Source organism: Microtus oregoni, unplaced genomic scaffold (assembly GCF_018167655.1).
Source record: "Microtus oregoni isolate MIOR12 unplaced genomic scaffold, Mior012 000094F_ref0000399, whole genome shotgun sequence".
Lineage (NCBI taxonomy): Eukaryota > Metazoa > Chordata > Mammalia > Rodentia > Cricetidae > Microtus > Microtus oregoni.
The window spans coordinates 1,508,034-1,522,995 of NW_024544707.1; the positions used below are offsets into that span (position 1 = coordinate 1,508,034).

Here is a 14,962-nt window from a genome sequence, read left to right on the forward strand (position 1 = left end):
TCAAGTTTCCAGTGCACATGGGACTGTGGATTGCTACCCTTACTGTGAGTTTATTCACAAATAAATAAACTTTTATTATATTCCATGCTGGGCTATTGTGGCACTCTGATATGACTACAAGATACATGGTATTTCCCTTTCTGTGTCTGGCTTATTTTCCTCAGCATAATATTCCCATGTATTGCTTATGTCGTTATATGAGTATGCTTCAATGGACATAGAGTGAAGAAATTTCATTTTGTACTCATAAAGTGGTTGTTATGTCATGGTAGTTGTTTTATATTTTGACAAATTCTTGTATTATTTTGCAGAATGCTTGAATTAGTATGTATTCCTACTAAAAGTACACTGGAGTTTCATTTCTCCACATGTGTACCAACACTCATTACCTGTTTTAGTTGTGATAATAGCCATTATTTTTGTTTTGTTTTGCTTTTTTATTTATTCTATTTAATTTCATTTTACATTGAAACATGGGACTAGGGAAATTTCCAAGAATCTTCAAGGATGACCCCAGCTAAGACTCCTAGCAATAGTGGAGATGGTGCCTGAACTGACCTCTCCTATAATCAGATTGGTAAATACCCCAACTGTCATCATGGAACCTTTATCCAGTATGTAATGGAACCAGATGCAGAGATGCGCAACCAAGCACCAGGATGAGCTCTGGGAATCTAGTTGAGGAGAGGGAGGAAAGAATATATGAGCAAGGGAGGTCAAGATCATGATGGATAAATCTACAGAGACAGTTGGTGGAAACTCATCAACTCTAGAGTGACAGCTATGTTAAAAATACAGCCAGGAAGTAAGCATATGGAAGGAAATACTAGATCATAATGTAGGCATAATTTACTAGAAATCATTTCATGGGACATCAGATTTTTATGATTACATAGTTTGTTGATAAAACAACTTAATTCAAAAATCTCTGACATGAAAAATAACCACCACAACTTCAAGCTAGCAGACAACTTTTTAAAAAAATTATTTTTCCTTTTATTGAAAATAGATTCTTTTCTCATACAGTACATTCTGATTATAGTTTTCCTTCTCTAGACTTCTCCCAGTTCCTCCTCCTTACCTCTCCTCTCCTCCAGATCTACTCTCTTTCTGTCTCTCATTAAAAAAGGACAGGGTTCCAAGAGATAACAACCAAACATAGCAAAATAAAACATAGTAAGATGAAACAAAAACTATCATGTTGGAGTTGGATATGGTAGTCCAATAGGAGGAAAAGAGTCCCAAGAGCAGGCACAAGTGTCAGGGACCCACTTGTTCTCACAGTTAGGAAACCTATAAAAATACTAAGCTAATATCTATAGTATATATGCAGAGGACCAGGTGAAGACCCATGTAGACCCTGTGATTGCTGATTCAGTTTCTTTTAACTTATATGTGTTTGCTTAGTTGATTTATATTGTTCTCTTGTTGTCCTCCATCCTCTTTTGCTCTTGCAATCTCCATGGGATCCCCTGAGCTCTTAAGAGGAGGAATTTGATGGACCTCCCATTTAGACTCTGTCTCTCTCTGAGTAATGTCTGGGTGTGGGTCACTGCATCTGTTCCCATATGCTGCTGGAAGATAAAGCACTGATCTATGAATATAACAGAATTTCATTGGGAGTCATTTTTTTGTTTTCTAAGACAATTTTTCTTTATAAAACAGTCCTGCCTGTCCTAGAACTCTGTAGACTAGGCTGGCTTTGAACTCATAGAAACCTGCCTGTTTCTGCCTCCCAAGTGTTGGGATTCAAAGTGTGCAGCACCACCACCTGCCAATTGGGAATAATTTTATGGATACTTTTTTCTTAAAGACCAATAGTGTTGGGTTTTTATCTTAGGTCTCTGGAGTATCTATTCTCTGGTTCTTGGTCACTCAAGCAGTGTCAGGTGTGGGTTCCTTCTTGTGGAGTGTGCCTCAAGTCAAACCAGACATTGGTTGGCTACTCCCACAAATTCTGTGCCACCATTGTTCTAGTATATCTTGCAGGTAGGACAGATTGAAGGTAAAACATTTTATGGCTGAGTTGGCTTTTATGTTTCTCTTTTGGTAGCCTTCAGAGTACCTGTGTGTACCAAAGACACGAGAATGTAGGGGTGAAGCCTCCATGTAGGCGCCAGATGCAATTCTCCATGTTCAGTGGGTTGTATGGGTGTTGTCCTCAGCAATAGGGCCCCACTGTCAGTTTCAAGAGAGCAACCGGTTGTGTTAGAAACAACCTGGGTTGTTTGAGGATTTCCATGGGACCTCCTTGGCCAACAACTTAATTGAATACAACCCAGTCCCAATTCTGGAAGTCTCACCTGGCCACGAGAGAAGGACATGTGAGACTGTGTATCCCCCATCACTAGGGGTCCTCATTAAGATCACCTTCATAAGTTCTAAGTTTCCAAACCACCCCCAAAGCCACCTGTACTCTCTTCCTCATCCTCATTGCCTTACTCCTGATTCTCCCACATCTGTCCCCAACTGTTCCCAGTCCACACACAAAATTTATTTTATGTCCCCTTCCCAGGGTTATCTCTGAGTCCCCCCTAGACCCACTTGTTTACCTAACCTCTCTGGGTCCATGTATTGTAACTTGGTTATCATTTACTTAATGATTAATATCCATCTATAATTGAATATGTCCCATATTTATCTTTCTTTTTCTCTGTTATATTACCTTTCTGAGTCTGGGTTACATTACTCAGTATGTTTTTTTTCTAGTTCTGTCTATTTGCCTGCAAATTTCACTGTCATTTAAAAAAAATTATTTACTTATTATGTATATAATGTTCTGTCTGTCTGTATGCCTGCGGACCAGAAAAGTGTACCAGATCTCATTACAGATGGTTGTGAGCCACCATGTGGTTGCTGGGAATTAAACTCAGTATCTCTGATGTAGTGATAAGGCGAACAGGCCTGCTTTTCGCTCCGGCTAGCTTTACACCTGAAATAAGTGTATAGAAATATGGAGATCTGTAGTAATTACATAAATGCCTGCTCATTATTTCTAGCCTCTTCTTGGCTAACTCTCATATCTTGATTAACCCATTTCTATTAATGTTTGTAGCACCACAAGGTGGTGGCTTATCGGGAAGATTCTAATCTGCATCCATCTCAGAGAGGAGAGCTATGGTGTCTGCCTCACTGCCTTCTTCTTCCCAGCATTTTGTTCTGTCTTCCCTGCCCACCTATGTTCTGACCTATCAGGCCAAGCAGTTTTCTTTATTAATTAAACAATGTAAGCAACACATAAAAAGAAGACCCACCTACATCAATCTGAAAAACAGCCAGTGCTCTTAACCACTGATTTATCTCTCCAACCCATATGTCATTTTTAAAAATACCAACTGAATTTTACTCCATGTGTAAATGTACCACATTTTCTCTATTCATTCTTCTATTAAGGGGCATCTAGGTTGTTTCTAGTTTCTGACTCTCATGAATAAAGTTGATCAAGCCCCAGTTTTCTAAGGGACCCAATATTGATTTCGTAGTGACTTTACAATTTTGTACTCCTACAGAGTATCCCCTTGCTCCACATCTTCACCAGAATGAGCTGTCACTTGTGTTATTATTCTTAGCCATTCTGTCAGGTATAAGATAGAATATCAAATTAGTTTTGGTTTGCAATTCCCAGATTGCTCAGGATTTTCAACATTTCTTTAAGTGTTTCTCAGCCATTTGAGACTCCTCTATTGAGAATTCTCTGTTTAGATGCATACTCCATTTTTTTAAAAAGATTTTTTTGATTTAATAAAGTTTTATTTTTCCAAATGTACAGCTGATTGAATCTGTTCATGCATCCTCACCAGCAGCTGGGGCATCTTCACCCTTTGTGTTTCTGGTGTAAATTACTTGGGCTCTGTGCTTTGAAACCAGCTTGATAAGCCCTTTACTAAGGAGCTCTTGAAGAGCTGCCCTGGCCAAGGAACCGCGAATCTTCAATCTCTCAGAGACCACGGCTGGAGTAATAAGTTTATAATTGGGAACTTCCTTACAGAGTTTGTCGTATGTAGCCTTGTCAAACAGGACTAGATTGTTGAGCTTGTCCCGAACTTTGCCATTGGACCACGTCTTCTTTTTGGCCTTGCCACCGAACTTATTTACTGGGTCTTTGTCTTTTTTGGCTGACTTTCTGGCATCTTTCTTCTTCTTGTCATCCTTGGGCGGCATGATGAAGTTCGGAGAGTGGCGACGACCACTGCAGCCTCCCTAAGATGTCGGGAAAAAAGGAAGCCCGGCTCGCCAACAGTCCCAGAAACCTCAGCCGATTATTTTGTTTTTAAATATAGAGTTTCTTGAATTCTTTATTTATATAGTGTTTTTATTGAGCTATACATTTTTCTCCACGCCCTTCCCTTCTCCTCTTGCCGTCTACCCTCTCCTATGATCCCCACACCCCCAATTCACTCAGGAGATCTTGTTTTTTTAAAATATATATTTTAAAAAATATAGTCTTCTCTCAGAAGTGGAGTTGGAAAAAAATCTTTTCCCATACTGTAGGCTGCCTCTTTGTGTTCAATTATGGTGTCCTTTCCCTTACAGAACCTTTTTAGTTTCATGAGGTCCAGTTTATTAACTTTTCATCTTAGTGTCTGTGTTACTGGGGTTCTTTTCAGAACATTGTCTCTTATGCCAAATTCAAGCCTATTTACCATTTTGTCTTCTAACAGGTTCAGTGTATCTGGTTTTCGGTTATGGTCTTTGATCCATTTGGACATGATTTTTGTGTAGTGTGGTAAATATGGATCTATTTGAATTCTTCTAGATGCAGGTATTCTGAAGAGACTTACTAGAGCTAACATTACAGAAAGCTTGGTGAAGCTTTCAAATTCTTTAAAAATAGGATAACCTGGGGGCCGGGTGGTGGTGGCACATGCCTTTAAACCCAGCACTCGTGTGGCAGAGGCGGGTGGATCTCCATGAGTTCAAGGCCAGCCTGGTCTACAAGAGCTAGTTCCAGTACAGGATCCAAAGCCACAGAGAAACCCTGTCTCGAAAAATAAAAACTGAAAAAAAAAAGAAAAATATGATAACATGAATTTGTTTCTTTACTATCTTCATAAAAATCTTGTCATTAGCCTTAATAGCTAACATTGTAAAGTATAATTCTGATCTTGAGATTATAGGCTATCCAAAATATGTCCAGTGTTTCTATGTCTTCATCCAGGATTTCCTGAGCAATAGTACCCAGAGTTCAGAAAGTTCAAAAGGAACAAAAAATTGAAGTGTCATTGGGAATTCTTATAGTTAGAGTATGAACTTCCCCAAATTCTTTGTTTCTGACTCTTTTAGTGGTTTTTGATGACATTCTTTTCTTTTTTTCTAATCTACTTTGCATTTTGAGCAACTAATAATTTCTGTCCATCGAAAGAAAAGGCATAAGAATCATCTGGATATGACCTTATCCTTTTGTTAGCACTTCTTTTATGAAATTGTCATTGAGTTTAGTATCTCAAGGCTTTCCTATCTTTCAAATGCTTCAGAATAGGGTTATCATGTCCCTGAGCCATGTTATGCAAGTAAGTATTCTTTAAAAAGGTCAGCCCAAACTCAAGAATTCCTTGAGATTTTTTTCTCTTTTTGCGTGTGTTTTGTCATCATCAACCTTGGCCTTTTTCTTTCAGCTGCTCTGAAATTTCACATACTTATCTGGTTCTAATTCACATTCCTCTGTAGGTTCGGAATTTTATTAATGGTCTCAAATTGCTATTAAGTAAAAGCCTATTACTGTAGAGGGGAAAAAAAGGCAAAAAGGAACATCCTTACTTTATGTAAGTTAGACTCTAATGGCTTGAAGCATAACCCAGTAATTTATGATGATGCTTTATACAAACAAAGCCTAACTCCTAGTGGCTCTGGTGCTTCACTCCATTTGGGCAATCTCAGAAAGGACAAGTAGCATGATAAGGTTTACTACTTCAAGATAATGAGCCACTCTCCTAAACTCTATTCAAATACAGCTGTAAGCAAAGGACTTAGGAGACAGGGTCATTGACTCTGTGTGTCCTGGCTGTGCAGTCTTCCATTTTAGCATTCTTGTTTGCATTTATCCACAGCTGTCCATTCTTCTCTTCCAATATTTTAGTCTACAGAGCTCCTCCTATAATCACCTGTAGCTTTCCTCTGGAGCATGGCTCATATTTGCCACTCAAGAAGACCCTTGTCTCTGAATCTGAGTCCAGCCTACTGTGTGTGTGAATATGTGTGTATGTAAGTGTGTGTGTGCGTGTGTCTTCAAGCTGATTTTTTAGTGTGGCTACTAGCTTAGCTAGTAAAGAAGGGGAGGGCATTGGAGTTCAGAGATGTAAAAATCCAGAGTCTTCACAACTGGTCCACATACAAACGATGAGAGACTGATGCAGGATCAGCCTTAGATGGAATATCTATATCTCACCTCCCCTGCTAAGGCTCAGGGATCTCTGTGAAAGAAGTGTAGAATCTCGAGATAGCAGATGACTACATGGAAGTGGTGTTTTCCGGATACAGCATAGCATATTCACATGTGAACTCACAGCGGTTGTGGTAGCACACTCAAGATCTGTGCTTGTCCAAATCCTGTCGTGAAAAGGATAGGTGAGCATGATGTCCCATTCTTCCTTAAGGAGGGATTGGTAATTTATAGCTTCTGGGAAAGAGGGAGAATCAATTTTCTTTAAGGTTGTGACCCCAAGTAAGTCAACTTTGCTGTAGTGGAAGGCCACACTTCTAAAAGTATATGGGCATTCTGAACTGTACCTGACAGGCTTAAATTTTTGTAAGAATACAAGAAGTTGGGTAGGTTGGAAAGGAGGGCCAGTCTGGAGGAGTTGGAGCAGATGTGAACATGATCAAAGTACCTGTAATCTCTGATTAATTGAATAATTCTGAGCGAGGCTATCTAGGCACAGAAAGACAAATGTTAATTTCAATCTTTAGATAAATTTGCTTCATTTGGAATATTTAACATAGGTCAGAAAATTCTAAGGGATTCCAGAAGGTTCTCTCAGTACTGATCTCCTCAGTAAATATAGAGCATGGGGACCTTGGGTTGAATGGGAGGGGAGAGGGAGAGAGGGGAGCAGAGAAAAATGTAGAGCTTCGATAAATTCTTGTGGGGAGGGGAAGACAGAGTAGATTAAGGAAACTGGAAGGGAAAATAACACTGAAGACTTTTCAAGAGTAATACACGGACAAACCTGTTAGATTCTTTATAACCTACATCTATACACATATATTTAAAAGAGTTAAAGTGGAGCTAACCTATAATGAAACAACAATGCCTCTGCTTGACACCAGAAGCTAACTAAGTGCTTAGTCCCAGAAAAGGGCTACATTGTTTGGATTTGATAGCCAGTGAGATTGCAATGACTTACAAACCATTGCAGGTTATTGCAGTGCTCCTGGTTAACCCCCAGATTTTGACTGAGGTCATAAGGCCCTATTGCTGAACACATCACAAACTTGATTCATTAACCACGAAAAGATCAAGGTGGTACTGACCTGGAAACTTCATCCCTGCTGTCTAACTTTCATAGTGCTGAAGGGAGCTACACATGCTACTGGAGGAGAAAAGTGATCATCAGCCATACTTAACTGTTAAAATTGCAAGCTACAATAATGACAGTAATGATTGGCCTGGCAAGGCATACCCACTGGTGCCATAGTGGCATAAGCATCATGGGAGTTTTCATTCCATCTACTTTATTACTGGATAGAAGTCCTGCACTACAAGATAAAATCTGTACCTGACACCATTATTAAGTCAAGAACCTATGGCTCATGGGCCATGGGAGAAAACCATGCTGCCAAATGAATATAGTCATAAACTGATTTCTAATGATTTTGTGTTATACCTATATGTTGATGTATATCTCAGTCATCATCTGAGAAGTTTCTATTTGCACTGCACAGTGATTATCGTAGAGACTCACAACTAGCCAAGATACAGAGAACAAAACACTTCAGAATCTCAGCCTTAAATGTAATGTATATAATGCACCCCTGACTCCCAAGTTGTAGCAATCATTGCACAGGAAAAGGATGGAAAACCTGTAAGACTTAGAGGTGGTGGGGTGACTACAAGGAACTAGTGTCTTTGTGACACAGCAGAGCCACTTCACAGCATGTACAAGACCAGTCAAACAGAAGGAAGACAAAAATCTCAGCATGGAGAGGGAAGCTGGGCCTGGAATTCTTTTTCTAGCCAAGGAGTTATTGACAGTTGTTAGTTGCTAGGAAAGGGAGGGTCAGCTCTCTCAAAGAGTTGTAGTCACTGATCAGTCAGGCATGCTCCGGTGGACGTCTACATATCTAAGACTGCTTGGGGAGTACACATTGACCTTGAGATGTGTGTTGGAGAAGACACAAAATTGGAAGAGAAAGGAAGAGGGTGTATCTGGAAAGTGGCAGGAGATGAATGGTAAATATGATCAAAACTTATTGTAAAAAACAATCTTGAAGAACTAATGTTTAAAAAGATAAAACAAAGTATAGTGTGTGCCATTCTCAAAGAACTAATAAAAATGAAGAAATCCATGGGCTTCTTTCTACACTCTAAAAAGACTCACTATTTATTTTCCAAATCTGACAATTTTCTTTTTTTATTACAGCTCTACTGAAAGTGCCCACAGGGTGGATTTTTTTTATTCCTTACCACTTTGGTCTAGTACTTTGTGTGAAGGCTCACTATTGTCTTCCAAAATTTGTTACTTTAAGTCCTTTCCTAAAAATGGATTTTCACCATGACACCAATGAGCAATCGAGAAAGGCCAGTGGCCCCATTTCTAGTGTCTGTTTGCTGTGCAGTCTGCAGATCTCCCATCATGAAGGGTATTCTTGCAGAATGCCACAGTGTGTGCCTGTGGGAGCTTTCTGACACTTTTTATTACAGTTCTACTGAAGATATCCGTAGGGTGAATGTTTTTAAATTCCTTACCACATTGATCTAGTACTTTGTGTGAAGGGTCATTTGTTTTCCAAATCTGAAGTTCAGTATTTCTGGTTTTCAGCTGGCTTTTAAGTATACTGCCTATAGTTGTGTTTCCTTGAGTTTCCTCATCGGCTACATCTCCCTGTAGCCATGCCTCTGATGTTTGGTTTCAGATTCATGAAACTGCGCAGCAGTGCTCATGCCTCTAATCCACCAGCTTCCCTTCTTCTAAGCCACAACATTGAGAATTACTCATTCTCTGGGAATTTCCCATGTGTTTATAAAATTTCCATGCTGAAATAGACTTCATTTACTTTTGTTAATCAAGTTTTACAGGGGCCCCAGACAATTAAACTAAGATGCGTAGGTGGAAAATTGTTTTTGTATCATCTACATCATTCATAATAAATGATATTTTGATGTAACTACTTCTCTTATATACATGACTCACTTTTCTAGCTTAATTCTACTTGATTCAGTACTTTCACAAGATTTTTTTCTTAAAAGGCACTGAACTTGAGAAAAAAATTAGCACACAATGAGACAGCTTATCTCTCATACTTTCCTAGAATTTATTTACTGTTAATATGACTTTGTTTATTTATAATAAAATTTATTTTTTTCTTCATTATAGCAACATAGTAAGACAAATGTTTCTACAAATATGATATAAAAACAATTAGGCTTGTGGTTTCTAAATTTTCTTCTCCCCTGAGGCATTAGCTTTTTCCTATTTCAATTCATCATTTTGATAATTATTTTCATGTACATCTGTAATATTTTCAGTGATTTCTATTTTAATTTTGACATTTAATTAACTTTTAACATCAATGTATATGAATTTTGCTTTATCCTCTATATTCCCAACACTACTATATCCACATACTCTATTGTAAATATTTATTTTTTCTCTATATTTATACTTCGTTATCTCAAAAATTTGACTTTAATGACTACCATTCTCTTAAGTACCCAATTACTAAACTTTAAGTTCAAAACAGTTGATGCAAACTAGCAAGCTAACACAGAACCGTACTCGTGTATCTGGCCCATATGAACTGGAAACAGTAATTTTCTGCCTTAATTATTGTGGTGGTTTGAATGAAAATGTCCTCCATAGGCTCATTATGACTGGCATTATTAGAAGGTCTTGGAGAGAGCAAGGATATAAGAAACATACCTAAACATAATAAGGGCAATATACAGCAAGCCAACAGCCAACATCAAGCTAAATGGAGAGAAACTCCCAGTAATCCCACTGAAATCAGGAACAAGACAAGGTTGTCCACTCTCTCCATATCTATTCAATATAGTTCTTGAGGTCCTAGAGCAATAAGAAAACAAAAGGAGATTAAGGGGATAAAAATCAGAAAAGAAGAAGTCAAATTCTCACTATTTGCTGCAGATATGATAGTTTATATGAGCAACCCCAAAAATTCTACCAAGGAACTTCTACATCTCAAAAACACTTTCAGTAATATAGGAGGATACAAGATCAACTCAAAATAATCAGTAGCCCTCCTGTACACAGATGATAAATGGGCTGAGAAAGAAATCAGAGAAACATCACCCTTCATAATAACGACAAATAGCATAAAATATCTTGGAGTAACTCTAGCGAAACAAGTAGAAGACTTGTATGACAAGAACTTTAAATCTTTGAGGAAAGAAATTGAAGAAGATACCAGAAAGTGGAAAGATCTCCCATGCTCTTGGGTAGGTATAATTAACATAGTGAAAATGGCAATCTTACTAAAAGCAATCTACAGATTCAATGCCCCTCAAAATTACAGCAAAATTCTTTACATACCGTGAAAGAATGGTACTCAACTTCATATGGAAAAGAAAAAAATGATAGCCAAAACAATCCTGTACAATAAAAGAATTTCTGGAGACATCATAATTCCTGACTTCAAACTCTACTACAGAGCTACAGTACTGAAAATGAAAACAGTCTGGTATTGGCATAAAAACAAACAGGAGGACCAATGGAACCCAACTGAATACCTGAATATTAATCCACACATCTTCGAACACCTGATTTTTGACAAAGCAAAAAATATCAAATGGAAAAAAAGGAATATTTAACAAAATGGTACTGGAATACCTGGATATCAACATGTAGAAGAATGAAAATAGATCCATATTTATCACCACACACAAAACTCAAGTCCAAATGGAACAAAGACCTCAACATAAAGCCAACCACACTGAACCTCATAGAAGAGAAAGTGGGAAGTACACTTGAATGCATTAGCACAGGAGACCACTTCTTAAATATAACCCCAGCAGCATAGACACTGAGAGAAACAATTAATAAATGGAACCTTCTGAAACTGAGAAGCTTCTGTAAAGCAAAGGACACCGTAAACAAGACAAAATTTACTAAGAACTCAAGAAACTGGTCATCAAAAGAACATGTAATCCAACAAAAAAGAAATGGAGTACAGACCTAAACAGAGAACTCTCAACAGAGGAATCTAAAATGACTGAAAGACACTTAAGGAAATGCTCAACAGCCTTGGTCATCAGATAAATGCAAATCAAGGCAACTCTGAGATTCCATGTTACACCTGTAAGAATGGCCAAGATTAAAAACATTGATAACAACTTATTCTGGAGAGGTTGTGGGGTAAAGGGATCACTCCTGCATTGCTGGTAGGAGTGCAAGTTGGTACAACCCCTTTGGATTTTAGTGTGGCAATTTCTCAGAAAATTAGGAAACAGCCTTCCTCAAGACCCAATAATACCACTTTTGGGTATATATTCAAAGAATGCTTAACCATGCCACAAGGACATGTGCTCAACTATGTTCATAGCAGCATTGTTTGTCATAGTGAGAACCTGGAAACAACAAAAAATGCCCCTCGACTGAAGAATGGATAAGGAAAATGTGGTACATTTACACAATGGAGCACTACACAGCAGAAAAAAAATAACAACATCTTGAAATTTGTAGGCAAATGGATGGAGCTAGAAAACATCATTTTGAGTGGGTAACCCAGACCCAGAAAGACAGTTATCACATGTACTCACTCATAAGTGGTTTTTAAACATAAAGCAAAGAAAACCAGTCTACAAATCACAATCCCAGAGAACCTAGACAACAATGAGACATTGATCTTTGAGGTTTTATATGTTCAGCCAGGCCCAGTCTCTCTCTCTCTGTCTGTCTCTCTGTCTGTCTCTCTCTCTGTCTCTCTCTGTCTCTCTCTCTCTCTCTCTCTCTGTCTCTCTGTCTCTCTCTCTCTCTCTCTCTCTCTCTCTCTCTCTCTCTCTCTCTCTCCACTGCCTGCCTATCCAGATGAACTTTCATCTACCCCTTTAGAACTATGTCTGCCTGCTGCCATGATTCCTGCCAGGACAGTAATGGAGTAAACCCTTAGTCCTGTAAGCCAGGCCGAATTAAATGTTTTCTTTCATAAGAGTTTCCATGGTTGTGGTGTTATTTCAAAGCAGTAGAAACCCTAACTAAGACAATATCTTAGGACCAGATTGCAGGCAGCTATAGACTATTGCTATACCTCCAATGCCTCAATATTATTCAAAGTAGTCAACATTGAAGTGCTTTCCATGACCTGCCTTTAAACATTTGTCTTGCTCCTGTCTTCTGTTTGCAAGCCCGTGACTTGACTGCTCTTATGTTTTCTGCATTTTATTTTGCATAGAAGTCACTACCTCTTATATCTATTTACAGATTCATAAGCATAGGGCATTTTCTTTTATCTCTGAGCCTCTCCTCTGTTTCCACTTGTAGCAACACTTATAACCTGATACAATAGTGCAGAACACATAGTTTTCATACTTCCATCCTATCAATATCTTTACACATCTGACTGATGCCTTCTTCTCCTTTTCTCTTTACAACTCAGTACAGGTAGTTATGCCTATTGATTTCCAATGTTGCATAAACTTCCATAATTTCTAGATCCTTTTGGCTCCCTGTTAAAAACTACCATTGCTTAGATCAGTTGAGTTTTGTGATTTCTTGGAACTCAGATAGTGATACCCCTAAATTAAAGTGTATCTCATATTCCATTTGAGCATCATATTTCATCTAAACAATGTTATCCAAAAGATGCTAACAGGACTTCAAAACAGTATAGAATCAGAGTCCCTAATTTTTTTCGTTCCTCTTCCCTATACACAAGATCTCTGGAATGCCCTTATGTGCATTACAATCAGACTGCCTAAAGGACTTCAACCTTGAAGTCCTTCCCTGGAATCTTACGTCTGTCTCAGCAAAGAAGTGTGAGGAGTGTAACCACTCATAGACAGCTATCCAACACAGCCAGGGAGCCTGAGTTCAAACTGCCAGAGCTCCAGGATGAGAGATAAACACGGTGTGATGATTAGTACTGACTTTCAACTTTATGAGATTTAGAATCACCATGGGAATTATCCTCTGAGCATGGCTGTGAGGGATTATATAGATTATATTCATTCAGCTACATCTTTTAGTCATATGTTACTGGATCTGTAAGTATGGAAACAGATCCACTCATAACAATCTCAGTGCTGTGTTTATTTCTTTCTTTCCCAATACACATGGGAGACACATGGCTAGAGCATATGTCATATCAGAGTCCACAATCCATGGAATCCTCGAAGAGTGGTAGGACCACCTACATAGCCCATAAACTTCAAGTGGTCCACTGAAGCTGTGGTCTACAAACAAGAGGAGTGACTGAAATAAAGAGACTACTGGTTATGAGGATCCTAAGTCTTAACCTTATGCCTAGAGAAGTGTAGCTGCTACTCCTTGCCAAAGAAGCTTCTCTTTACAGCAAATGAAGCCCATCACAGAAAACCACAACTGGATATAATGCAGAGATCAAAAGATTGTGGGGATCTCAGTCCCAAATAATACATCTACATCACAGCTCCTGAATCTGTATAGCATCATGGAAGAGGACTTGGAAATATTCTAAGAGCCAGAATACTTGGAAATCTACTGTTAAAGAGTCTCTTCTGTACACAGCTCCTTAAACAAGACCAGAACAATGGCAGCCATATATATATATATATATATATATATATATATATATATATATATACACACACATATGTATATGTGTATATGTGAGAGTGATAATTAAAATAGAGCTATAAACTCGAGAGTGGCGTGGCATAGGAGGGAATCAAAAGAGGATAGCTGGGGGCACTGGAAGGGAAAGTAATGAAATTTTATTTTATTTAAAACATATTTAAAATTCAAAAAGGGAAAACTATACTACTGGTGAACAACTAACACTTGTCTTGTACAGAATAACCATCAGCATCAGTCATAAGAAAGATAAAAGCCCGTAAGTTCAACTACCCTTCCCCAAATTCATTTAGCTGACTATATTTTAAGGGACCCACAAAGAAATTCCTGATTCATTATTTTACTGTGGTTTCCCATTTTTTATTTTAGTGTTTTGTCTTATGTTTCATTTTATTTTTAATATAATTTTCCAATATCTTATGTTCCAACCACCCCTCCTTCCACCCCTCCCTACACCTTCCCTCCAGTCCCACCCCTCTATCCAGTCCTCCCAATGGGTAAAGCCTCTCATGGGAGTCAACAAAGCCTGGCAGAGTAAGTTGAGTCAGGACCAAGCCCCTCCCCACCACATTAAGGCTGGGCATGGCATCCCACCATAGGGAGTGGACTCCAGTGAGCTAGCTCATGCACCAGGGATAGTTACTTCCAGGGCCCTCTCTGATAGTCCAAGCATCATCACTGTTGCCCACATATGGATGGCCTAGTTGGGTCCCATGGAGGCTCTACAGCTGTCAGTCTTGAGTTCATGAGTTTCTGTGAACTTGGTTCAGCTATCTTTGTAGATTTCTTCATCATGATCTTGACATCCCTTGCTCATATTTTCTCTGAAAAGATTTTCTGTTTTATTTTTAGTTCCTGTTTTACCCCTATCTACATTTTAATGTATTTTTTTTCATGATTGGTTAAATCTTTTTCTCTTTTTCATTTCTTTTCTTTCTGGCACTTATGTGTTCTTGCTTTTGCCTTTGCTATCCTTTTAGTAATATTTTTATTTCATCTTTTTCTTTAGCTATTTA

The 14,962-nt window shown here is 38.4% G+C and overlaps 1 protein-coding gene across 1 annotated transcript; it reads right to left on the reverse strand.

The window, feature by feature from the left end:
- Nucleotides 1-3,783: 3,783 nt before the first annotated feature.
- LOC121442702 (40S ribosomal protein S25-like) lies at nucleotides 3,784-4,244 on the reverse strand. Its single transcript, XM_041644315.1, has one exon. The coding sequence runs from the start codon at nucleotides 4,159-4,161 to the stop codon at nucleotides 3,784-3,786; it is 378 nt and encodes a 125-aa protein (XP_041500249.1). The 5' UTR covers nucleotides 4,162-4,244.
- Between the last annotated feature and the right edge of the window lie 10,718 nt (nucleotides 4,245-14,962).